This window comes from Remersonia thermophila, chromosome 3 (genome assembly GCF_042764415.1).
Source record: "Remersonia thermophila strain ATCC 22073 chromosome 3, whole genome shotgun sequence".
NCBI lineage: Eukaryota > Fungi > Ascomycota > Sordariomycetes > Sordariales > Chaetomiaceae > Remersonia > Remersonia thermophila.
In genome coordinates, this window is record NC_092219.1 from 2,449,527 (window position 1) to 2,473,515 (window position 23,989).

The 23,989-nt window shown below is 61.0% G+C and overlaps 5 protein-coding genes across 5 annotated transcripts; 2 read left to right on the forward strand and 3 right to left on the reverse strand.

Annotated features, from left to right (window-relative positions):
• Positions 1–11,247: 11,247 nt before the first annotated feature.
• VTJ83DRAFT_3510 (uncharacterized protein) lies at positions 11,248–13,016 on the forward strand (the record flags this gene model as incomplete). The annotated part of the gene is made up of 4 exons (XM_071009897.1): positions 11,248–11,844; positions 11,914–12,039; positions 12,096–12,326; positions 12,393–13,016. The coding sequence occupies 4 exons, from the start codon at positions 11,248–11,250 to the stop codon at positions 13,014–13,016; spliced, it is 1,578 nt and encodes a 525-aa protein (XP_070867388.1).
• A 4,460-nt stretch (positions 13,017–17,476) lies between these two features.
• VTJ83DRAFT_3511 (uncharacterized protein) lies at positions 17,477–17,961 on the reverse strand (the record flags this gene model as incomplete). Its single annotated transcript, XM_071009898.1, has 3 exons — positions 17,477–17,594; positions 17,684–17,848; positions 17,912–17,961. 3 exons carry the CDS (start codon positions 17,959–17,961, stop codon positions 17,477–17,479), a joined length of 333 nt encoding a protein of 110 aa, XP_070867389.1.
• Positions 17,962–18,445: 484 nt separating this feature from the next.
• VTJ83DRAFT_3512 (uncharacterized protein) lies at positions 18,446–21,140 on the forward strand (the record flags this gene model as incomplete). Its single annotated transcript, XM_071009899.1, has 2 exons — positions 18,446–18,577; positions 18,648–21,140. 2 exons carry the CDS (start codon positions 18,446–18,448, stop codon positions 21,138–21,140), a joined length of 2,625 nt encoding a protein of 874 aa, XP_070867390.1.
• Positions 21,141–21,414: 274 nt separating this feature from the next.
• On the reverse strand, positions 21,415–22,548 carry VTJ83DRAFT_3513 (uncharacterized protein; the record flags this gene model as incomplete). The annotated part of the gene is made up of 2 exons (XM_071009900.1): positions 21,415–22,331; positions 22,425–22,548. 2 exons carry the CDS (start codon positions 22,546–22,548, stop codon positions 21,415–21,417), a joined length of 1,041 nt encoding a protein of 346 aa, XP_070867391.1.
• Positions 22,549–23,163: 615 nt separating this feature from the next.
• VTJ83DRAFT_3514 (uncharacterized protein) lies at positions 23,164–23,615 on the reverse strand (the record flags this gene model as incomplete). The annotated part of the gene is made up of 5 exons (XM_071009901.1): positions 23,164–23,185; positions 23,258–23,294; positions 23,365–23,393; positions 23,466–23,512; positions 23,589–23,615. 5 exons carry the CDS (start codon positions 23,613–23,615, stop codon positions 23,164–23,166), a joined length of 162 nt encoding a protein of 53 aa, XP_070867392.1.
• Positions 23,616–23,989: the final 374 nt, after the last annotated feature.

The following is a 23,989-nucleotide window of genomic DNA, read 5'->3' on the forward strand; positions in this document are numbered from 1 at the left end:
GGTGTTTTGAACGGAAAGCCCGTCAACTTGCGTAAGCGGGAGATCCGCCTCGGCCAGAAACGACGGGTTCGAGCAAGGGGCCTGCCAAGAGAGAGAGACTGGGATACAGTATAGTTACTGTGTTATGCACACCTGGGAGGCTGACGGAAACAGCAAAAACGCGAAACGCAAGACGACCAGACGCGACCGCCCTTCCCCTCCTCCCCCCACCGCCCCCCTCCCACTACCGCACGTTCGACATGAAACTTGCTCTGCATAAGGTAACTATCCAAGTCCAGGACAGTTTCTGCGCACCACTCGCAGTCGTCGACGGTGTCATGCTACTAGAGGGGAGGACACCCAATGTATCTTGCAGGAGGCCCCCTGTTCTTGAGAAACAAGATCCTGCAGGTTGTCGCTAGCGCAGAGCATGATTCTCACGCGGCTATCCGTCCGACTGGCATCGGGGTGGGGACAGGACGCAGTGGGAAGGGGGGGGGGGGGGGGGAGTGGACGGACACGGCAGCATCACATCTCTCGAGGGTCAAGCAAGCGATCGCCCACTCACCCACCACACCACACCACACCATACCACACCACACAACATACACCACACCCACCACACCACACCATACCACACCACACCATACCACACCACACCGTCCTGGTTCGGTGTATGAATTGGGTCGGAGGGTGGGTGGGTGGGCAGGCAACCATTCACATGGCTGGCCAGGCTTGCGAAGCTCGGCCCTACCCACCGCGATCCGGGCTGCATTTTGACCGACAAAGACGTCGGCTGGCCTGCAGGGCGTGCATGGGGCAGAACGAAACCCGCGCCCGGGAATCTTCCAAGGCATGGGACCCTACTGCGGTACATGACGTGTGCGACTCGAGTGCTACACTGGCGCATACCGCCGCAGAGCACCGGAGACGTCAGGTGACGTCGACGTCTCAGTCAGAGCTAGGTATGCTTCCGAAAGTCAACGGGCAACCATGACGCCCCCATCCGGCCCCGGCAGGCAGAGAGAAAAAAAGAAGAGGGTGCAACGGGACCTGCATGTTCTCTTCCGTGCACGGGTCGGCGTTCATGGGGCGTTGAATCTTTGCAAGAGCCGGCCTGCGTACTATACGCACGTCCAAAAGTCCCGTCCTGCCTGCTGGATGGCAAACATATGACGATGCTCCGGATGACAGCCATCTAGGTTGTTCCAGTTCGTTAGCGTCCGTAGATCAGAACCCAAGCCCTGAGCGACCTACACAGTAGGCACTTTTCTGCTGAGGAGACTGGTTCTCTCGGAAGCTGCGGAAATGAATGAGAGGGACCGGGGGGGGCTCGAGTATATTCAAAGCGGGTTGTTGACAAGTTGACAGCGGTCGTCAAATGTCCCCCAAGGTCTATCCTGTTGCCTCCCCCAACCACAAAGCTGCCGACTTTCGAATCCACAACTCATGCGTGCTGCGTACTGCGTACTGCGTACATACGCAGTATTACTGCGTACACGGCGACGTGATGGCTTCCCGTCAAAGCACTGTCCAAACCAACCCCAAAGGGCCACATCTCTGGTTCCGAGCCCAGACCCGCAGGCTTTCCCCCCTCCCCCCCTCTCTCTCTCCAGAAGAGGCTCCGGATGTAGGTACATACTGTTGTAGCACCGCGGAAACGAGATCCCGATCAAACGAATGGGAGGGCGGATCAAGACATCGGCGTGACCGCGCATGCCTGAGACGCCAAGTATGCCCGAAACCTCGCTGGATGTCTCCCCGACATTTGCCACGCCGAGCCCACTGCCAATGAGACCAACAACGCCACAAGAGAGACGCGCACCAGAGCCCCCCCCCCCCAACAGGCTTGCGTTGCGCGTTCGAGAAGCCTTCGAAGGGACTTTGATCGCATCCTGTCGAACCGCGATCGACGGTCAGGGGACCGGCCCACATACGAGGCGAGGGTGTGGGCTAGACCGGCCGAACCCACCGGAGGAGAAGGAGGAGGAGCAGGAGGAGGGTGAACACAGAGATGGCGCCCTGACTAACTAACTACTACTGCGTATAGTCGCTGGGTAGGTTCCGGCAGGCAAAGAGTGGAGAATGCATTTCCACCCGGCCTTTGGCGTTCTGGATGTGGGAAAAAAGGTCAAGGGCCCTTACGCAGCGCGCCCAAAAGGGTCATTTTCCCCGGACTTGTCTTCACTTCTCCTTCTTCTTGGCTGAGGATCCGCGGGGAAATCCCGCTGATGACAAGGACGGAGCGTCTTGCGGCCCGTGGCCGGGGCGGCCGGCCGGCGCGAGCCTCGCGCTAAAATGGGCCTGGTTGCCTTTCCCTTCAGCTCAGCTAGCCAGCCGCCTGGGAAGAGCGGCGGCAAAAGAGGAGAGGGGGGGGGGGCGGAGGGAATCATGCCTCATAGGGAACCGGCCTACGCTGATAGAGGGGGCTTGAGAACCACACTAGTAACGTTCAGGTGAAGCGGGTATGTACGCAGCAAGCGTTATTTGCCGGGACAAGTGAGAAAACCAAGCGGAAGACGCGGGCCGGAACACCCATAGGGGGGGCCGTGGCGAAGATGAGATCAGCCACCTGAGCGTGGTACAGGCTTGACAGCTCTGGATGTCCGGATGGGCAGATGGGGAAATCAAAGACGGTGGTTGTTTACCTGCCGCGCCGCCTTGCATGTTTCGATTCTTTGCGTGGCAAAGGGGGGTTGGAGAGAAAAAAGGCTGGAGGTCCAACCTCTGGAAGATCATCGCCTCTTCTGGCAAGTAAGCTGGGTTCGAGGTTGTGGAGGAACCCCCCCCCCTTCCCCCTCCCCCATCACTCACAATCCACACAGCATCAAGCGTGTTGATTCTCCTGACTAAGGTCGGAGCGAGGATGCGGAGGATGAGGCGGAGAATAGAAGGTCATCTCGTTCATGGCCACGTTCTTTGTCTCAAAACGCCGCGAACCTCGGACAAACGCCTTTGGCCTCGTGGAAGGACGGAGGCAAGGATTTGCTTGCGAGGCATCCGCACAACCCCCCCGTCCCCTCCGCCTCCCTTTTTGTTTATTTTTTGGAAGCAGGGACCAGCATCGTTCCCGGGGGGGGGGGGGGGGGGGCGCGTTGAGCAGGGAGAAGGGGACGAGACAAGACGATAGAACCCGCCGCGGCAGACGGGCCGCTCCAGTGTGGAGTTTTTGTTGCGGCTCGACCGCCTGGTTAGTCGTTCCAACTTCCTTTCCGTTTGACAGATCGACGGCGACAGTTAGGCCCGTGCTTTTTTTTTTTTTTTTTTTTTTTTTTTTCAGCAAGCAACCCCCCCCGGAGCCCCATGTGTATCGTTCGATCTGCTACGGTCGTCCCAATTTCTGAAGAAACCTTACGGGTCAGCGCAAGGTAACCCAGCCGCGCGCGAGTGTTAAATGTGGCTACTATTAGCGTGCAAAGAAAGTACAGAAATAATGTCCGACTGGGGCTTGCGGATGGTCCCGTCCCAACGAAGCGGAACAGATTGGCGAGGCCACGGCCGGCCAGACATTGGATGGGCGTTGATGTGTCAGCACATTTTGTTCGTTCACGGCAACTTTTGGCAAAAAGAGGACAAGAAACGCCGACTGAGGCGCGGCGTCGCCAAAAAACGAGCCCTCGGGTCTCGCTGGGCCAATCAGGGTTGCATTTTCAGGGATGGAAACCAAAGATGCGGCGGCTCGATCTAGCATCTCTGCTGTGGTAGGCCCCTGGGCCAGAAGGGCGCGCCGGCAGGTCTGGGCATCCACACCATTGGTTCTACGACCCTCGGAACGAATTCCGTCCGGCCCATTGGGAGGGCGCCCATGCTTGTGGTTCCTCCTGCATGAGCAAACGACTGCAGCATCGGGGTTGCAACGAATCTACGCTACCCTCTCTCTGCGCTGCCATTCAACGCTGATGGCGACAGGCGACAGCGCGCCGCCGGTGCCACAGCCAATGCGGCGTCCTCGGTTTCAGGGAGGCTATCCACGGTGCCGAATGGCCCGGTCTCGTCCAACGCCGAGAGGTGGTGTCAAGTGCCATGCGTCCTCCGCTCTGTACGGTGTAGTCATGTCGATGCGGTGCTCCCGAGTGGCGACTGCGGCGGTGGCAGCAGCAGCGGCGGCGGCCGTGTTGCGCGGCTTAGTAGTATACGCTAGGAAGGAATCCGGGTTCTTTGGAGCGTCCTGCTCCAGCTGAAGGGATGAGGGGTCGCCGGGGGACAGATGAGAGCCTCAGCAGGGAATTGTTTCCGCCACGCTTCGCGCTCAGCCCCGTGTCGTTCCGATAGCGCTGAATGACGCCTTTGTATCAAGTACGTACGCACTAATACTGCGTACACTACATACACCGTAGGACTGGCCAATGTCACCATGGTCCATCCCCCGCCCCCATCACACGTGTGTGGAGGCATCCATGGGATTTCTTTCGTCGTGGCCAGCCGTGGCTCTGAGGATGATCCCCGGTTTCACCCGGGGCGGTGGTAATGCGTGCTGTTTGGACGCCACAGCCGGGAGCAACGGACCAAAGTCACAACGTTAACATGATCTGCTCTCCATCGTCTCCGTGGTGGCATGTGACGTGACATGACCGATGGAGGAGGGTATGGCGGTGGCGACATGCGCCAGACATCTCCACCCACTGGAAAGACAGCATGGTTGTTGCTGTTGGTTGAGGTTGTTTTGGGGAGGGAGGGGGGGCGGGGAGGGACACGACACCGTCTGCGAGGGAAGGACAGTCGTCGGTGATACATCCGTCCTCCTTGCTGCCCAAGGCGACCAAAAAAAAACCATGCGTCCCCGAATCCCGGCGGCCGTAGCATTGCCTCAGGACCCGACCTTGCACCTGCGTCATCCGAACGCAAGCGCTCAAGCGCCAAGTTGACTCGGAGGATTCCAAAGTGTTTCAACCCCAACCATCGCCGCCGGTATCGCACTCCCAAGAGAAGACGCCATCTGCGCCAGGCGCATCAAACCGCCGCACTTTCCGAGTCAGGCCCGAGGGGAAAATACCTCCTCTCTCCTCACACGTGGAGGACCGCAGAGGTGCTCATCTGCAACCCCGCCCCCACCGAAAGGGAGGCTGGTTTGTTGGGGGGGTGGGAGGCACGAGGAGACGACATTGTGCGGCTGGGCTGCAACTTGGTCTTGGCCTTGGTGATCCTCTTCGTATGGAAGGGTGGGCGGAGGTGCTGACAATGCGGTCACGCAAGAGGACGCTGCAGCGCTACCTACAGTAGTCTAGGCCAGATGTCGGGCGTGGTGCTGTCCAGTGTTTTGATCTCACGGTTTGCCCCGGATGTCAGGCCCCCGCCCGCGAAGCCGATGGGCCGATTGTGTAACCACAAAGAGATTTCCCCGCATCGTTGGCAGGACGTGTTTTGGCCGATCGCAACCCAAAAGAATGCCCCGGGACCCTTCCCCCCCCCCCCCCCCCCCCCTTCCTGGGCCCGGCGGTTCAGGCGTAGGAGGGAGAAATGCGCTGAGAATTCTGCCTGAAGCCAGCGGGCCCAGGGCAACCCAAGATGTCGCTCCTGCTGCAGTCTTATCTCCGAGCCCGGCGAGTTTCTGCTTGTCGCTTTTTGTGGCGGAAGGCCGTGACGTGACATGATGTGACGTGACGTTGACGGCCGCAACAACGCAGCAGCAAAGCAGCGTTTCCACTGAAGGCCGGGCGGAGGAGCTGGCAGAGGCGCAGGCCCAGGGGCCTCGCACGACATGGCAATGCACAGGAAAGCGAGTCCCTACATACACAGTACTTACGGTGTAGGTAAACATGGGGGATGGCAATGCTCGGAGGCGGCCCCGGTGCGGTGATATGGCATCGGTCCCACTGGCGTGGAACGCGGAGGGGGAACCCAGTTCCAGCCGAGCGAATCCCTTAAGGTGCTCTCCGTTTATGGTTGGTCGGGAACAGGATAAAGTTGGCCAAGGACACACAGTACACGCCTTGGACCGATAACGTTAGCGCGATCCGCGGCTGTAACCGGATGCGCTAGGGACATGCTTGGTATCCAATCACAAAGCTGTATTCAGCGAGACTGGCAAAGGGGTGCCATCATGGCCTCTCTCTCTGAGAGGCTGTTTCTCTTCCCTCCCCCCCCCCACCCACACCACTCCCCCCATCCCTCTCCCAGATTCCTGGGACCACTCCAAGGCCCTGCCCGTCTACGTACCTCTAACGTTATTCGGTCTCTCCCCCTCTCGCGATGTGATATTCCCGAGGCTGCTTCTTATGGCGGTGTGAAGTAACCAAACACGCATCGCCAACAGGCGTTAGCGTAAACATGGCCTGGCTTCCGCGAATTGGTTCAATCTCGTTTTTTTCAGAGGCGTGATCGAACCTCGTGACGAATGCCCTGCGATGGTTCGTGACGTCAAACGGCGTGAGCCTCAGGCGATTTTTTTTTTTTTTTTTTGAATGTCGCCCAGAGACAAGCGAAGAGGCCGGGTCGTTGAGCCCTGGGAGAAAAAGTGCACAATGTTGAGAGGTGAGGCGATGCGAGGTGTGGGAAACGGGCCCAGAGGGTTCCCAGGGTTGTTTCGTCCGAAATTTCCCAATTTGGCGTCTGCTGGAGACTGATGATGATACCAGGTCAGGCTGCTGATGGAAGGCATAACAAATGCGGGAGAGGGGGTGCCGTGACGACAGCGTTGGGTACCTGCTAAACCTTGGCGCGCCCCCGTCCATGACGGTCGGGATGAAGCGGTTCATCAAACGGCAACCTCCCGCCGTTCCGAACCTCCCGTGATAATCTCCCCTCTCCAACCAGGGCACAACCTTGGAAGCTTCTAGCGGGAGAGGGCGAGGTTGGCCTGATGTGGGGTTTTCCCCTTCTCCTTGGCTCCCTGCTCGCCGTTCCGCCCGCCCTCCCGCCTCATGGATCATGGATGATTGTGTTTTGGAAAAGACAAAGCCCACGACCGCGATTCCGCCCACCGCCGTTGCAACGTCGGAGCCGGTTGCGCCAACTTATCACCGAACCCCCACGCCCGCCGAGCGATTGCGACAGCCAGACAAGCCGGCAAGTTGAACCCGAGGCGGCGCGCTGCGCTCCGGCTGTCCTTGGGAGCAAAAATTCCGCGCTCCTCCATCTATCCGGCGGAAAAGAAACCAGCTCGCGCTTATAGTAGTGTAAACTCTCTCAACTTTCCACAGCGGCGGGTCAAACCCCCCACAGGCACGCAACACAACACAGCGTCGTATTGTCGGCTCTCGAAACAAGGATGGCGTACTCCGTACGTGCTATCTTCACTTGACCTCTCCTCATGAATGCGTTCGTTTGCCTTGCGCAATCGCCCCGCGACTCCCCTCGAGCCCTAAGCGAAATCGGCACCGCCCAAAAAGCGGGTAGCGCTTGTGCGCGGCAGCGTGCCTGGTGGCCAATCGATGCGCCGCGTGGTCCAGGGGAGTCCGACTTCGAGGTCGAGAATCTCTCCCCCCCGCCCCCCTCCCCCCACCCCCCGGGGGGATCATCTTCCCTAACCCAGACCGCTGGGAGATGCCTTGTGGATGCTCAACGAAGGGCCGGGGGCGTGCAAACGCTGTGAAGGGAGCCTCGTTGCAGCGTGGCTTGCCTGACATGATTGCGCTTCGTCTGCAAATACACTCCTGTACATAGCTACAGGGTTGTTTTCGCTCTTGTCAATGCCAAACCGATGACAAACCTCATCCCGGCAAGCTCCCGTGGTGTTGTGGCTCTGGATGTTTGTTGTCGATTCTCCGCGTTCACGGGAACAGCGTGCTAGTATGTACACCGTACGGCACGCTACACCACGTGGGCTACGCCTCCATGTCCGAGTGCCGTTGCTCCGAAAATAACGTGACCTGAGAGATGCTGCAGGCAAATACCGGGCCGTCACCTCACCCTGAAACAATGCAACGAGAATATGCACTCGCCGTCACCCCCCTTGATGGAGACAGGGAAAGCATTTTTCTGGTAACAAGATCGCGATGCTCAAAACAGTGCGCTTGTGCTTCCTTCGCACGGCTCAATCGGCCCTGCCCCCTGCTGCACTACTGTGTGTGTACTATACTGCTACATAGGTTCCCCTCAGCGGCGGATCGCAGCCCGAGTGCTGATTGGTTGGCCTTGGCGGCGCAAGGGTGGCTTTGATTCGCTACGACGTCTTAGCGCGTTCTTAGCCTCGCCGGGGAAGCTCTTCCACGCGGCCGGCGACCTGGGCGGACCGCATCGACGGGTCGAGCCCTGAACGCCCCATGCTTCCGGGGTGACATCGTCCCTGGGCCGGACGACGGTGTCAGGGGAGCAACACTGTGTGCGGCTCCATCGAGGGTTGCCCGCGCGCGCGTTTCGTTTCGCGCGCATACTAGTACATACATGCGCAGCAGCACCACTTACATAGTACACAAACGGTCCCCGCCGCTGTTCAGGTCCAGCCTTCGCACCTTACTCTATGCTTACGTGTAGGCTATACGCAGCGGTGGAGATGGAGGGGTCTGCAAGCCGTGCTCGACATTGGCTTGCTGAGCCCGATCTCCGACAACCTGCCAAATCGGTCCTGACGTGCAGGTGTTGGTGGCAGAAAGCAAGACACCTGGTCGGCTCGTCCGGGTCTGGAAGACGCCAAGCGCGCCGGCGCTCCGGGGTTCGCTTCCGGAGCGATCCAGAGGCGCCTTGGTTGGCCCAAGATCTGGCTGGAACGTGGTGGCGGCAGTCGATGGCATCGCGCCAGTCGTCGGGAACCGGCCACTCGGTTTGGCTAACGTTAGCAGGCCCGTGGTCTCGGTGGCTCCCGTCGCCTCCTCCTGTCAACAAGGCCGATTCGTTGCTTTTCTTTTTCTTTTATTTTTGACAGGTCGGGCTTGCGAGAAGCTGAAACCCTACCCTCCGCTCATCAAGGGCGGAGCAAATCAGCATGCTGGATCGCGGACTGTGCCGTTGTTTGTGTCTCCCCTGACTCAGGTGTGAGATCGGTGGCAACGTGAGGCCGCGAGAACAGGACGTTGCGCAGGAGCCGTCAACCGCGGCGGCAGAGCGTGGCAACGGGGCGGCATGTCATGCGAAACATGCCCTGATAAAAAAGTCACCAGCCCTGTCCTCAAAAGGGAATGTCAAGATGATGCCGGCCCTGCGTCGGCTTGTCGATTTGCGGGAGCGGGCTTGTTGTGGGTGCTGACCCGGAAGGCTCAGCCGCCACGAAGGCCCTGCTCCCGTCAGGAGGCCGCCGCGACGGCCGCCACCGCCGAGAGGAAACCCAGCGCTTTGCCCGGCTGCAGGACACCCGTATCGAGGTTTCGATTCCCACGGATGCGTGCCGTTGGCGATAAGGAAATCCCGATCCAGCTTCAGATCTACGCGGTTCATTGGGTCCCGCGGGCTCTGGGGTTGGGTCCGATGCCATACCAGCTGGAGCGCGGGCACATCTTCTGCCACGCCTTGTTGGAGATGGCGATGCTTGACGTCGGCAGCTGAATTAGGCGTTGGTCTGTGTCTCGGTGTCACCCACCCCAGGGACCAGCCACACCAGGGTGCAGCCCCCCGATTCCCCGATTCGCGGCGCCGCGGCGCCGCGGCTGGTTAGCCTGCCCACGAACCCATGGTATTGGATTCAAATGCGCAACAATTGCTTGTTTGGTCCTGGGCCGGCGCGGTACGGCGGGTGTGAAATGAACGTCGTGGCCTTCAGCCATCTATGTACACTACTACAGTAGCGATGCATGCAAGTCACAAATGGTGCGACGACAACGACAAACCCCATGGAAAAGGCATGCGCAAAGCTGGGAGTTGACAATTTGGAATGTGTCGACGTCATTGTAACATGCCCATCATCTTCACCATCATGATCCGGAACCGGCGCAAGACGCGAAAGAAAGAAAGTTTTGTTTGACGTTTTGCGTTTCACGTTTGACCTCGGCAGAGAAGGTTCGGTGGTTGGTGGGCATCCACCGCGGCATCCAAGTTAGCTCCCGTCAAGAGTGGAGGAGCCATGCGGAATCATTTTTTTGCAAAGAGGGCCCCAGGCACCCGTAGGGATTGTAGTAGTAAGGGTTGTAGGGATTGGGGGCCTTGGGTAAAGTGCTGCTGGTGGGGGGGGGGGGGGGGGTTGGTTCCATCCCATCGCTCTTGCCTTCTCTCTGCCTTGCCTTCACTTGAGGAGCCCAGCCATGACGGTTCTTGCGGTTTCCACCCTCTTCCCCACGAGCCCCCTTCCCATTGAAGAGACATCTCGCAACGCTGGGGCAGCGTGACTGGCTCCTCTTTGACACCCTTGTCTCATCGACGCTGCCACCTCAGTCAACACAACGCATCCCAAGAGAACCTCGACGTCTGTTCCCCGTTTCCTGAATTCGAAGAGCGTCATGGCTGTGGCTGGCAACTCGGTCGCTTCCATGCATTCTTGAGTTCCGCGGAGCCGCCTGCCACACGCCGTGGGACCCCCATCTCGAATGGCCGGAGGCAAGACGCCCCGCGCGCTGGACGGCGCCCTCCTGGGGGCCAGCTTCGCGTCGGGAAGCCTCTCGATGCCGCGAGTCGATCGTCATGCCCGACGTGGTGATGCAAGCGCTCCAACAGATCTCGACTGCACCTCGCTTCGTCACTTTGACCTGCAGGATCTGGCGAAGTGCATCGCTCTCCCGGTGCATCTGAAGGTAACCCTCCGGAGCAACCTCCCGGCATATCCCGTCAGACACCGAACGCAGCCGGATTCCTATTTTGGCCTGGCCTCGCAGGTCCATGTCTCACACTCCCAACAGCCTGGTAGGCCGCGAGACGTGAGGATACCCTCCAACCCCCCCCCCCCCCGCCCTGGACCATGTAAATACGTACACCCCCCTCCCCCCTCCCCCCTCCCCCCCCGGCACCCCAGCAACCTGCTGGTGGGGGTCGATTTGAGCAATGCCGGGGTCAAGGGCCCCAGGACCGGACGTTTGGATTGCGCCTTCAGGGATTTGGAGCCTCGAAGTTCCGCGGAGCTGATCCGGGTCCACACCCTCGATGTCCTCTGGTAGGATGTGTTAGCCCAGATCGGCCCCCGTTGACTTGACTGATATAGTGGCCGTCTCCCCGACTGAGGACGCCTCGGCTCTGTCCGGATGTCTGGTTCAAGATTTCACCAACAAGACAATCTTTGCCTTGACCTTCTCTCGGAGCCAGCGTGTGCCTGTATGCTACCTGGCGTCTTATTGTGACGGCCTGTCCTTCGTTGCTCATATCTCTCTACCTCTGCCCGCCCGACCCGACTCATCTACAACGAATCATCCTCAGCGTCCCGAACGGACGCCTTGATAACAAAGATATCAACAACCTGTAGACGTTGACGAGATGGCCCTTGGCAGTGTCCATCCCGGCGCCGAGTCGTGGGCCCGTTGGCCTCAGCCCCAGCACAGCAGCCCAGAGTTCAACATGCTGCCAAACACCATGGTCTCGTACGACTGCCGAACCACCACATCAGCGCCGCCGCTTTCTCGCCCCGAGCTGGCTCACTCCTTCCTCCCGGTTACCTTTAGCCAAGCCCAGATGCCGACACCTACCACGCCCCAGTTCTCTTCCGTCCCCTACAGCAGTTACAGCACCTACAGCCCTCCGGCGCCGGCGCCGGCGCCGGCGCCGGCGCCGGCGTCGATGATGAGCGAGTGTGGCGATCGTGTCCAGCCCCATCTTGCTTCTCCCAGGGACCGTACCGAAGCCAGGGGGGATCGGAGTCCACCAGTCAAGACCGAGGCGCGGTCCGCCGAACCCAGCTCGCCATCTCTCAAGACCGAAGCCGTGGACCCGCCCCGAGCGGTCCCTCTGGTCCAGTTCAACACGGCCATCGACAAGCTTGTCAGGGAGATCAAGGCGAACCCGGAAATCTTTGGCTCTTCGGAGGCCGAGCCCCAGCAACCCAGCACATGCGACGCCGAGGAGAAGAACGCTCAGGTATGTCGACCCCAAAAAACCGAATCCCGTGGCCCGAAACGGCTGGTCTGACGCTCTTTGGTCTTCAAGACGCAGCAAGGTGCGAAGCCGAGGCGGAAACGCTTCGCTTGCAACTTTCCAGGGTGCTCCAAGATGTTTGCCCAGAAGAACAACCTTGACACCCACCGCCGGTGCCATACCGGCGAGACTCCTTATGTGAGTGCTCATGATGGCCTCTGTGCCCGTTTCCGTGTTCTAACCCCCGGTGCCAGGTCTGCCCTTACTGCAGCCGCCGGTTCACCCAGAGCGTGAACCTCAAGTCTCACATCAACCGCCACACGGGGGCGAGGCCCTACAAGTGCCCGCAATGTCCCAAGCGGTTCCCCCAACCCTCCAATGTCAAGGCGCACATGAAGACCCACGTTCGCAGAGAGCTGCGGGCGCATTGGGTCTGCAGGTTCCCTGGCTGCCAGAAGGCCTTCACCGCCAAGGGCAACCTCAAGGTACGTTCCGCCGCTCCTTGCCTGTCTGTCCCCGATCCTTCTCAGTAATGCTAATGGGGCCGGTAGAACCACCAAAACACGTATCACGTCGAAGCGATCGAGGCCTTTAACGCCAAGCTTGCGTCCATGGAGGACAAGAGCTTGCTGTCCACCGAGGAGAAGGAGATGGCCAAGTACCTCGCCGAGGTTCACAACCTCGCCAACAAGGGCATCAAGGGCCGCGGCAAGGGCCGCAAGGTCAAGCGTGTCATGATGCTTCACCCTCCACAGCCCCCATCTCCCTCGCCGACCGCGAGCCCCGTCAGCGCCGCCTCCCCCATCGACACCAGCTCGTACCCCGTCTCCCTCGTCGGCCACGGCCTCTCCCACCTCTCCCACCATCAACACAATGTTCCGCCGCTACCACAGGCTTCCGCTCCCCACGGCCAGCAACACGGTCTTCCGTTCTACGGTCTTAGCAACCCAGCAGCCTACAGCATGAGCAGGCCGCCACCACCCGGCATGCTCTACAACGGCGGCGCCAGCTTGGGCGTCCATGCCCGGGATGCCTATCCGCACCACAGCGGCTTCGCCATGCTCGACTCTGACACGCTCAGCGATGCTAGCAGCGTGCATGGGTCGACGCCCGTCATGCCGGTGTATGAGGACGACCACGGTCGGGTGTTGGCTTTTGGCGACAGGCTGTACTGAGCAGGCCATCCAAGAGGAAACGAAAAAGAAAACAACCTTCCTCGAATGTATGTTTTTATTCTTTTTGTTTGGGTTCAAGGGCTCCATGAGATTTTTGGATTGGGATCATGGTTTTCTCATTGCTGTATGGAATCATTTGGGTATCACTAGGCGGGGCGGCCATCTGGTTTGTTTTGCATTGTTTTTGCGTTGCTTTGTTTTTAGCCAGAGCCAGGCTGGCGCATCTGGACCAGAAAAAGGAGCCGCTATATACCATGTTCATAGTTGGGGATGATTTCTTGTTCAATTACTCATTGAGATGCTCCCTTAGACGAGCAATGGAGCAATGCATATCTCTTTGAAAGGTTCAACTCGGTGTTTTGTTGAGGTTCGACTCATGGTACCAAGATGGATCGTAGCAATGTTCAAGACTATGCTTCTTTGCCTCTCCCCTCCGTTGGTGTGGCATTCGTTTCTCTGCTCGGCATCCTACGGGAACAACAGAACGTAGGATATTACCGGTTGGAGAAACAGGGAGGGAGGGCTGGCCAATCTTGGTCTACTATAGCTAGCTGTTACTTGGCCCATATGTAGATAGATGGGATCTCACCCCTTGGGGTTGATTCAAGACAATCAAGACAACACCAAAGTTTGATTCCTTTGCTCGTCTACGCACGAGTGTAGAGACCTCCTGACTTGCGTGACACTACAACACATGTTGGAAGGGTGATTCGGTCTTTGTCCGCCTTACTGCCTTGGCCGCCTTCGCAACGTTTCCCCGACTGAAAAGATATCCTCGGCTTCGCTCGTCACCGACCTGCATATCAGACCATGCAGCCTCTGTATCCTGTATCTCGCAAGTGCCGCCCATCCACTTGTATGTCACCATATCCCACGCACCTGCAGTTCCGGTATCGGGTTTCCCTCAGCTCGAGTCCCCAACGTATCGAGCGAGGGAACATTCGCTCATCTCATCCAGCAAAATTGCCGCACCTATTTGGGGGTTTGGGGGGGGGGGGGGTGGACATGTTTGCGATGCAAATCCCGCGCGTGGAGAGGCGAAGCAGGAGGTTCAAACCTCTTCTTTCTATCGTATACCGGGTTGCATGCGTCCCGTCGGGGTCGCATTCTGCAGGTACAAAGCCGTCTTCTGTGCCCGTCAAGGTGCGCCGGCTGTTTTATCTCCCCCACCATCCTATGCAGCCCAACCCTGGATCAAGAACCTTGAGGTCTGCCACACCACCACGACAAAGCCCGGCTTTCCGCATCCTCCTCTCCATGTACCTATCTTGTTCTTCCACCACCACCACTACCAAAAAAAAAAAAAAAAGGGACTTGGCCCGGCCAGAACGTCTCGCTTGATGCTGCCAAAAATGTCCCACTCGGCAACTCTCGGGGCGTTCTCGGGGGAGGGACCCCAACGGAAACACGCAAAGCAAGGTGACAGGAGCTCGTCACCTCGTCGACTCGTCGCCTCGTCGCCTCTCCCTCCCCTCCGCGCCCCTGAAGGCAACGGTATAGCGACCGCGCACTATTATGGCCGGCCCTGCATACACCGTACATATGTGCACTTTTGCCACCGGAATGCTGCAACTGCTGCTGTGCTGCTGCTGCTGCTGCTGCTGCTGCGGCCGCCGCAGCGAGCTCCGCGGGCCAGGATTGGTTGGGATGGCAATAACCAACTAACGACGACGATGTTGTGTCTGCGTGCGTGCTCTCCTCCTCATGTCATGTCCCCTCCTCCCCCCGGGACTTTTTTTCGCCATGCCGCCTCGGGAATAGCACCTCCCGCCCGTCTGTTTCCTGCCCCCCCCGGCCCCGGTGATTCGCGTCCCGCGTCCCTGGGTTTGGGACGGGCTTCGTTCGCCCTTTGGGGGGGTGGTGGGGTGGTGCAGCATGGTGGGATCAACAAAAGCCACCAACGCCGCCGGGTACGCATTTTGCCTAGCCCGCGCTCGTCGGATTCGTCAACTTGCCCTGACACGGTTTGGCTTCGCCTGCCCTGGCTCCCCGGGTCCCTGGCGCCTTGGCCGCGTAGGTACGTGTAGTTATAGTACTCCTACTGTGTACGCTCCAGGTCCCTGGCTGCCATCCCCAGCCTTGGGAACTCTCTCTCGGTTCGACCGCGGAACCGGGAACCGGGAACCGGGAATAAGAACAAGAGCGAAGGAGGTGGTGGGGGGGTGAGAGGAGGAAGGGGAGATGGGGAGGGGGGGGGGGGGAGTGGGAGTGGGAGTGAATGAAAGAAAGGGGAGAGGGGGGCTTGCAAGCTGTGCGCACGCTCCGACCCTTGTTGATGTGTCGATATTGTGACCTGACGGCTGGGGTCGAGATGGGCATCGTTCCAGGGTTGATTGGGAAGGATTCGGCGAGAGCGTGTGTCTCGAGGACACCGATGGGATGGTTCGCTAATTGACCGCAATACCTAACTAAACCGGAGAAAGCTTGACGCCCAGGTGACCAGGCTGGCTCAACGCCTGGGTTAGGCGAGATGTCCGACGAGAAGATCCCTGGCGACGGAGGGGGCCTGGAAAACCGGAACTGGCTCCGGTGTTGAGCGATGGACCGATGGTTTCATGATTTGACGGGCTCTTGTGGAGGATGGCTGTCGATAGTTGGCATGTTCACGGCTGGGTCGGGGTAGCTACGGTGAACAGAGAGCAGCTGGCACAGTTCAAGCACACCCCCGATGTAACTATGTACGTTTCTCAACGTTCGTGAACGTGTGCCTCGGTCATGATGGTCCTCCCCCTTCTCTTCCGAATCCGAACCGTCGGGGCCCGGGTCTAGTGTATGCAGGCATGTATGGAATTGGGGATTTGCGAGAACTGTCCATGACATACTCTACGGTGGTAACGCCGTGCAAGGGGTTGTTGTCGGTTCTGATGCCGGGGCAGCAAACATCACGACAGCGGACGGAAAATTTGGGAGGGAGGATCCTTGGTTGTGTTGGATGTGGTTGTGGCTTTCGATGGACAACGGTCAACAGCGGTTTTCAGCGAGAACTTTCTCCCTTTCCTCTTCCTCCAACCATCATGTCTAACGGGACACGGCCCCCGGACGGATGCCATGCAAGAGATAGGCTTTGGGGCGAACCTGTCGTTCCTGAGAGCCTGGGTTGAGGATCGAAGATCTTCGGTTGGCAGCCTTTTTCCGTGTGGCTGTGTGGCCTCGATATTGGTAGGCCTGCATGATGAGGAGGATGCCGATGCGAATCCTGACGCAGCGATGTACCTGGCCGTGGCCATTGTGCTCCTCTGTGCATCACCTCAAGGTACCCGATTCAAGGAAGGTGCTGTGTTTCAAGCGCCCTGATGTGCGTGGGATGGGAGTCTTTCAGACATGTAGCATCTCCGGCGTCCATCGCTGGGGGTCTCCCATTGAAGATGTACACAGTAGTAGTACACTATGTTCTGTCAGATGACTGGTGCGCCTTTGCAGCATCCCTTGCGTGAACATGCTTTTTGTTTTTTTTTTGGTGCAGCCTCACGACCGGGAATGTACCGTGTAGGATGATGTAACTATGTCGATTCAGCTGGAGATCCGAACCGTTGCAGACGCTCTGGGCATTGTTGCGAGCATACGAAGAGCATCATAACGGTCACCAACCATTGGCATTCCCTGGACGGTTGGACCAGGACCAGACCCGTTTTCCACGCAGACGCCCTCTTCTCGCCCTCCAAAGGCCTCACCGGTGAGGTGCCGCCTGGGCAACCACCGCTCAGCAAAGCCACACCCGAAGCCGCTGGGCTGAAAGTTCTCAAGACAGGGAGGGGGTGCCGACGTAGCACCAATACGACCAACAACGCCAACCATCGTCATGAACCCTGACTTGCGCTCACAGGTTGGTGGTTGCCATACTCCCATCAACCATATACCCCTCCCGTCCTGGCTCGCGTTATTATCGGGTTGTAACATGTAACAGCATCCGGCAGGCCATGAATTTTCCCGAGTGGGTTGAGTGGTTACACAGGATACAGGGCCGCAGCGGCCTTAGGTCAGGTGACGGATCGGCGACGATGGGGGCTGGTGATTGGTTTGGCTGCTTGAACTCCAGACAACGCGCGTTGGAGAGGGTTAAGAACTGAGATGTGACAGATTGAGAGAGGAAGCTGTGGAGGCCGAGAGGGGGGGGGGGGGGGGGGGGGCGTATGCACGCGGTTCGTGCGCGATCGTGTGTGACGTGAGCCAGCACCCCTCGCACGCCGCACCATGTGCGCAGCGGGGTGTGAACCACGGCTTCCAGGTCGATCTGAGGCTCACTTCCCCGGTATGTGATCTCGCTTGGAACAGGATCCGGTTGGAGAGAAGCAGAGACGTTGAAACGAGGCACCGCGGGCACCGTCCCGTTTCGCTCTGCTGCATCCTCTGCGACGAGCAGGCACCTCATCACGCATGCTGCAAGACGTCGGTATTGTCGGGGGGGGGGGGGGGGGGGGGGAATGGCGCCTCGCGGCCGCTGGCCCTTGCTACGCCACGGCTCACCCGCCGTGCAGCGTCGAGACGAAGAGGATGTTGTCGCGCGGCTGGAGCTCGTACGCCTCCTCGCCCTCGAGCTCCCAGTCGGCGTCGTTGATGAGGACAAGGATTCCGGGACGGCTGGCGAGGTGGGTTAGCAGCCGGATGCGAAGGGTGCCTGCGGCCCACGCCCGGCCGCACGCGCCTTTTCTCAGGGCGGACAGACGTACATGTGCTTGTCGAGAACAAACAAGTCGACGCGCGGATCCTTCATCAGGTGGGTGCAGAGGTGGTCGATCAGGAAGGCCATGGTAACGGGCTTCCCTGAACCGTCCACGGCGGGGAGGGAGACGGAGTACCGGCGCTTGTTGTCAAAGAGCATCTCGAGACCGCCGCTGCCCGGCCGGTCAGCAGGAAAGGTCTTGCAAGGCACGACAACGAGGGAGAGAGGATCTTACGAGAAGTCGACGGTGATGTCGATGGTGTCGTTGTTTTTGGCAGCGCTCATCTTGCAGCGTGTAGGTGCTCTCGCTGGAGGGGGAGAAAAGCGTCGCAAGGGTACAAAGCTAGCCGGCCGACGCTCGGGGCTGAGGCGAGAGAGGATTGGGAGGTTGAGGAGGGCTCTGTCTCGTGAACCAACGGACATGGGACGGTACACGGTAAGCAAAGCGTACGTTTTCAAACTTTGGTCCTCTGCCCCTCCTCCCACGGTGCACTACTGTGTATGTAAGCACAACCCAAAGAGGCAACCCTGGGGCGTACCGCAACGTATTGCCGCATGAGCTGCGGAGGAAAAGGTGGGGTCGGATGACGGTACCGTACCGTATCGAGCCTGGGAACGCAGCAGCAGCCACCGGGAGCGTGACAAAGCTGCCCCTCCAAAATCTCGTGCCCCACCAAAATAGTTATCGCCTGCCCCACCATAACATTCTCCCAGCGAAACTGGACATGACAAAGCGACCAGGACGAGCGAGGTCATCAGCATTCCAGCCATGGCGGAAGCCATCGTAGAGAGGCGCTACCTCTCCGCCGGGTCCAATAGGTATGCCGGGGCGGCGGACTGGAGCCAAGATGGCCTCGTTGCGTTTGGATCCGATTCCAACGTCTGTCTTTGGGACCCCAGGGTACGTCCTTCTCATTCTTCCGTCATGAGGAACCCCCTGATGCTGACCTTTTTCCTCCCCTCCCCCAAAGGATCCTCGAGGCATCTCACAGATCCTCAGCGGGCACACGGCCCACGTGCGTGCCGTGACCTTTCTGCCTCGGCACGACGGCGACAAGACGCTGTATCTGGCCACGGGCGGCGACGACAAGCAGCTCCGGCTGTGGGCCATCGACGCCGCCTCGGGGTCCGCTTCGTGCCTCCAGAGCGTCCAGGAGCACTCGGGCCCCATCAACCGCATCGCCGCCCTCTTGTACCCGGCAGCCGGGAACGCCAGGAGACGCATCGTCGTCACGGGCGCCGCCGATGCCACCGTCAAGGTGTGGGCTTTCGACGGCGCCCAGGTCGCCCTCCTCCAGACCATCAAGACGGCCAGGAGGTTTATGCCCCTGGCCGTCGCCCTGCACGGCTGGGACGATGGCGGCCTTGTCCTGGCCGTCGCCGGCACCACCAACGCCATCCACATCTTCACGGCCAGCCCCCCGGCCGACGACGGCAACGACGCCGCCGCCGGCCCCGAGTTCACCCCCCAGGCCGCGTTGCCGGGCCACGAGAACTGGATCGGCTCGCTCGACTTCGTCCGCGAGAAGCCCGAACCCGACAGCGACGTGCTGCTGGCCTCGGCGAGCCAGGACAAGTACATCCGGCTCTGGCGCATCCACCAGGGCACGGCGCTCTCGGCGCTCAACGCCGGCGGGCTGGCCCTCACGACGGACGCCCTGACGCTGACCAACAAGATCCACAAGATCTCGGCCGGGGCGACGCGATACTGCGTCATGTTTGAGGCCTTGCTGCTGGGCCACGAGGACTGGATCTACACGGCACGCTGGAACCGAGCGGCCGACGGCCGCCTGCAGCTCCTGTCGGCCTCGGCCGACAACTCGCTGGCGGTGTGGGAGCCGGACCCCGGGTCGGGCATTTGGATCACGGCCGCCCGCCTCGGCGAGATCAGCCGCGAGAAGGGCGCCACCACGGCCACGGGGAGCATCGGCGGCTTCTGGACCGGCCTGTGGTCGCCCGGGGGCGCCGCCGTCATCACCCTGGGCCGCACCGGCAGCTGGCGCCGATGGGACTACGACGCCGCCGAGGACGCCTGGAAGCAGACCTTTGCCGTCTCGGGCCACACGCGCGCCGTCACGGGCGTTTCGTGGTCCCCGGACGGCGCGTACCTGCTCTCCACCAGCTCCGACCAGACCACCCGCCTGCACGCCCCGTGGCTCGCCGGACCGTCCGCCTCGGCCGGCTCGGCCCCGTCGTGGCACGAGATGGCGCGCCCGCAGATCCACGGCTACGACCTCAACTGCATCTCCGCGCTCGGGCCCACCTCCTTCGTCTCGGGCGCCGACGAGAAGCTGATGCGCGTCTTCGCCGAGCCCAGGGCCGTCGCCCGCCTGCTGAACCGCCTCGCCGGCGCGGCGGCGCCCCTCGACCAAGACCCCTCCGCCTCCTCCTCGTTGTCGGCCCGCCTCGTCCCTGACGCCGCCGACATGCCCGTCCTCGGCCTCTCCAACAAGGCCGTCACCGACGTTGCCGCCCCGCTCCCGGACGCGCCCGCCGACGGCGCCGCCGGCGAGCCGGCCGAGCTCGCCCCCGAGCAGGACGCCGTCCGCAAGGTGTCCGCCCTGGACGCCCTCGCCCACCCCCCGCTCGAGGAGTCGCTGTCGCGCCACACGCTCTGGCCCGAGACGGAGAAGCTCTACGGGCACGGCTACGAGCTCTCGTGCCTCGCCGCCACGCGCGACGGCGGGCTGATCGCGAGCGCCTGCCGCGCCAGCTCGCTCAACCACGCCGTGGTGCGCGTGTTTGAGACGGCGCGGTGGACGGAGCTGCACCCGCCCCTGCCGTCGCACGCGCTGACCGTGACGCGGCTGCGGTTCTCGGAGGACGACGCGCTGCTGCTGAGCGTGGGCAGGGATCGCGCGTGGGCCGTCTGGCGGCGGCGGCGGAGGGGGCGGCAGGCCGGGGAAGGGGGCGAGAGGACGAACCCGTTGGAGCTGGCGCAGGCGAACGCCAAGGGGCATTCCAGGATGGTGCTGGATGGCGCCTGGGCGCCCGTGGTGCGCCTGCCTGCCCCCGAGGGGACGGGCGCCGGCGACGGCGCGGAGGCGGAGGCGGAGGTGGTGAGGGTGTTTGCCACGGCGGGGAGGGATAAGACGGTCAAGGTGTGGGTTCGCAAGGGGGATGGGGAGGGCGTGCAGTTCGAGCCGGGGCCCGTGGTGACGGAAGAGCATGCCGTGACGGCGGTCGATTTTGTGCCCGAGGTCACGGCCGACGGGAGGCTGCTCTTGGCCGTTGGCACCGAGGCCGGGCGGCTCGCCGTTCTGGCGCTGCGGGTTGCCGCCGACGGCCAAGGAGCCAAGGCGGAGGTGGTTGAGACGTGGCGGGTGCCGGCTCCGCTGTGCTTGCCCAAGGCGGTGCTGCAGCTGGCGTGGAGGCCGAGGAGGGGGGACGCCGCGGCCGAGAGGGAGCTGGCGATTGCGGGGGAGGACGGGTCGTTGAGGATATATGCTTTCCCCGGCTTGTAGGGTCTTGGTTGGGACGATGGTGGTTCGATAAGAGACGAAGGCCAAAAAACAAAAAAAAAAAGCAAGGTCTGGTTGCTCGAAATCTCTCTCTATCTCTATACGTAGAACTACCGCCGAACCCCCCGACATGTTGGTACAATGCTCCCAGAATATCCTCCAAATAGTATACCACAACACCCTCTGAACGCCAGTCCGTCGGATTCCCACCGCCGCATCCGTGAGGGAGCAGCTAGCGGTACACCCCGCAAGCCGGGTCCGCGGCGCACCCGGGATACTAGACGACCGCCTTGCCTTGTTCCTGACCCGCAGCACGCTGGCCGCCCCACCACCTGGGCAGGTAGAAGCGCGCGTTCTCGTAGACCAAAAAGGTGACCCAGGTGGACGGCAGCACGCGGACGACATGGGGCACCAGCCCCCGGTAGAAGCCGCGCAGGCCTTCCTCCCGCCACAGCCTCGCCACGACGTCCCTGGGGCCGGTCCCAAACTGCGCGTCGGCGTCGTGGTGCTGCAGCCGGCTGCGCAGGACCTGCAGCGGGTACGTGGCCACGCCGGCCACCAGCTTGGACGCGGTCGACAGGAGCAGCGTCGCCTCGTTGGACAGGCCCTGGCCCTGGCCCTGGCCCTGGCCCTGGCCCGGCCGCGGCCGCGCCGCGCGGGGGCTCGCCGCCCTCGCCTGGCCGGCGAGGCACGCGCGCCGCAGGGGGTCGTAGACGGCGAACTGGACGGCGCCGTGGCTGACGGCGAGCATGCCGACGGCCAGGCCGCGGTAGAAGCCGCGGGGCCCTTCGTCGCGCCAGAGGCGGGCGGCGCCGGCGAGGAGGCCCGGGTAGGCGCCGCGGGCGCCGCGGTCCGAGGCGAGCATGCGCGTCTTGAGCACCCAGACGGGGTTGGTCAGGAGCTGGGTCAGGGCGCCGGCGCCGAGGGAGGCGAGGAAGAAGTCGGCGGGCGTGAGCCGCCCGTCGCGCCCCCCCGCGGCGGGGCCTCGGACGAGGGCGAGGCCGTGCTCGAGGCGCGACTTGAAGAAGAAGAAGGAGGCCCAGCTGGTGGCGTTGCCGAGGAGGTTCGGGGTGAGGCCGCGGTAGAGGGAGGCGAGGGGGCGGTCGGAGCGGAGGAGGGCGCGGAGGAGCTGGACGGTGCTCGGCCGCGGGGGCGGGGTGGTGAGCAGCGGGGAGGCGTGGGCCGTGCGGTAGACTGGAGACCCCGGGGGAACAAGGCGTCAGGACCTTTTTTATTTTCTTCAAGGCCGGGGGCTTGAGGAGAGGGGTGCGGAGGATGGGAGGGTACCATGCATGCGCGTCTTGACGATGTCGAGAGGGTGCACCATCAGCGTCGCCATGGTCCCCGCCGAGAGGCCGGCGACGGTCTCGACGAGGGCGGGGGAGAGGCCCGCATGGTTGGGTTCCGTCATAGAGACGTTATTGAGGTGGTGGTTCTTTGCTACATGGTCCGGTGCAACAGCCGGCCACGAGAGTTTGGCTTGAAGGAGAAGTTTGTTGGTGGTGGTGGTGATGGTGGTGGTGGGTTTTGGGATGCAAGGGAGCAATGGATGACGCAAAGGGTCCGAAAAAAAAAAGGCCAAAAAAAAAAAAAAAAAAAAAAAAAAACTCCAGGGACAAAGCCGCGACAAGTGCGGCAAGTCTCGGCCGAAGCAGGAAAAAAAATAAAGAGGCCGGAACCCCCCCCCGGATGGAGCCCCGACATCCCCGGACATGGTTAAGAGAGTAAAAGAACGGAACGCACCGGAGAAGCAACAAGACTCGAGAAAAAAAAAGCTGTCATAGCGGTCGTCACTTGCAGAGTTGTGTCCCAGATTACAATAGTGTACAGCATGTGGTGGTTCTCTTTCAACGTCCCTTCTCTAAGCCCTCTCTCCCATCCAACCTAGCCCGGGTATGATGACTATGTCGCTTCTATCCCTGCCCAAACCATGGCGCGCTGGTCTTTTTTTTGGTTGTCTCTTCGTGATAATACAGTGCATGGAGGCGGTGCATTTTCCTCCCTCTCGAGGGGTGCAATCGATCGCTTAGCCGAGCGGGGAGAGGACGCTGCGTACCTGTTAGAGAGGGGGCTCGGGACAGAGACGTGTTGCATGCTGGAGAGGAGAGAAAAAAACATACCGGATGATGGATGGCCGAGGGTTGCTGCGAGTGTAGCCTGCAGGAGAAAGCGTCAGTCTCCTTTGTCGTCCTTCCTGGAGAGAGAGAGAGAGAGAGAGAGAGCCTACCCAGGTACAGGATCAAGGGCAGGTAGCCACTGCAAGAGACGCTGTCAGCACATGGTCCCAAGGCTGCAAGCAACCCTCCGCGTCGTGGCGCCTGGACGTACTAGTGAAGGGCGACGCGCCCGATCTCAATGATGCGGCCGATGCGCTCCTGGTGGTTCCCGTGGGCTGTCAGCGGGTTTCTGTTGGCAGAGAGAGGATCGAGGGTTGGCGAAGCGCCGACGCACCCGGGATTCCTCCGAAAGGGCGAACATGGTGGATGATGTCTGTCGACGTGCTTCGGAGCGAGTTGGGGGAGCCGTGAGAATGGGGGGTTTGTTGATGGATGATGGTCCCTCGGCTGGGGTGGGTTGCGGATTGCGGATTGCGGCAGATGGGAGATTTGCGGCGTTGGATTTTTGGGGCGGTTCAGGCCAAGCCCCGTCTCCCCACCATCTACTATACGCGGTGCAGCACGTGCTAGTACACGGTAATTACACAGTATTACTGCGTACTACTACACCACGCCCGGTGGATCCAACGGATCCGTCCCAGGGTCGGGTCCCCTGTCGCCAGCCGCCGGTCGCCAGCCGCCAAGTCGCGGTTCACTTCCTCCAAAAGCTCCACCGCCGCGCCGCGAACCTAGCTT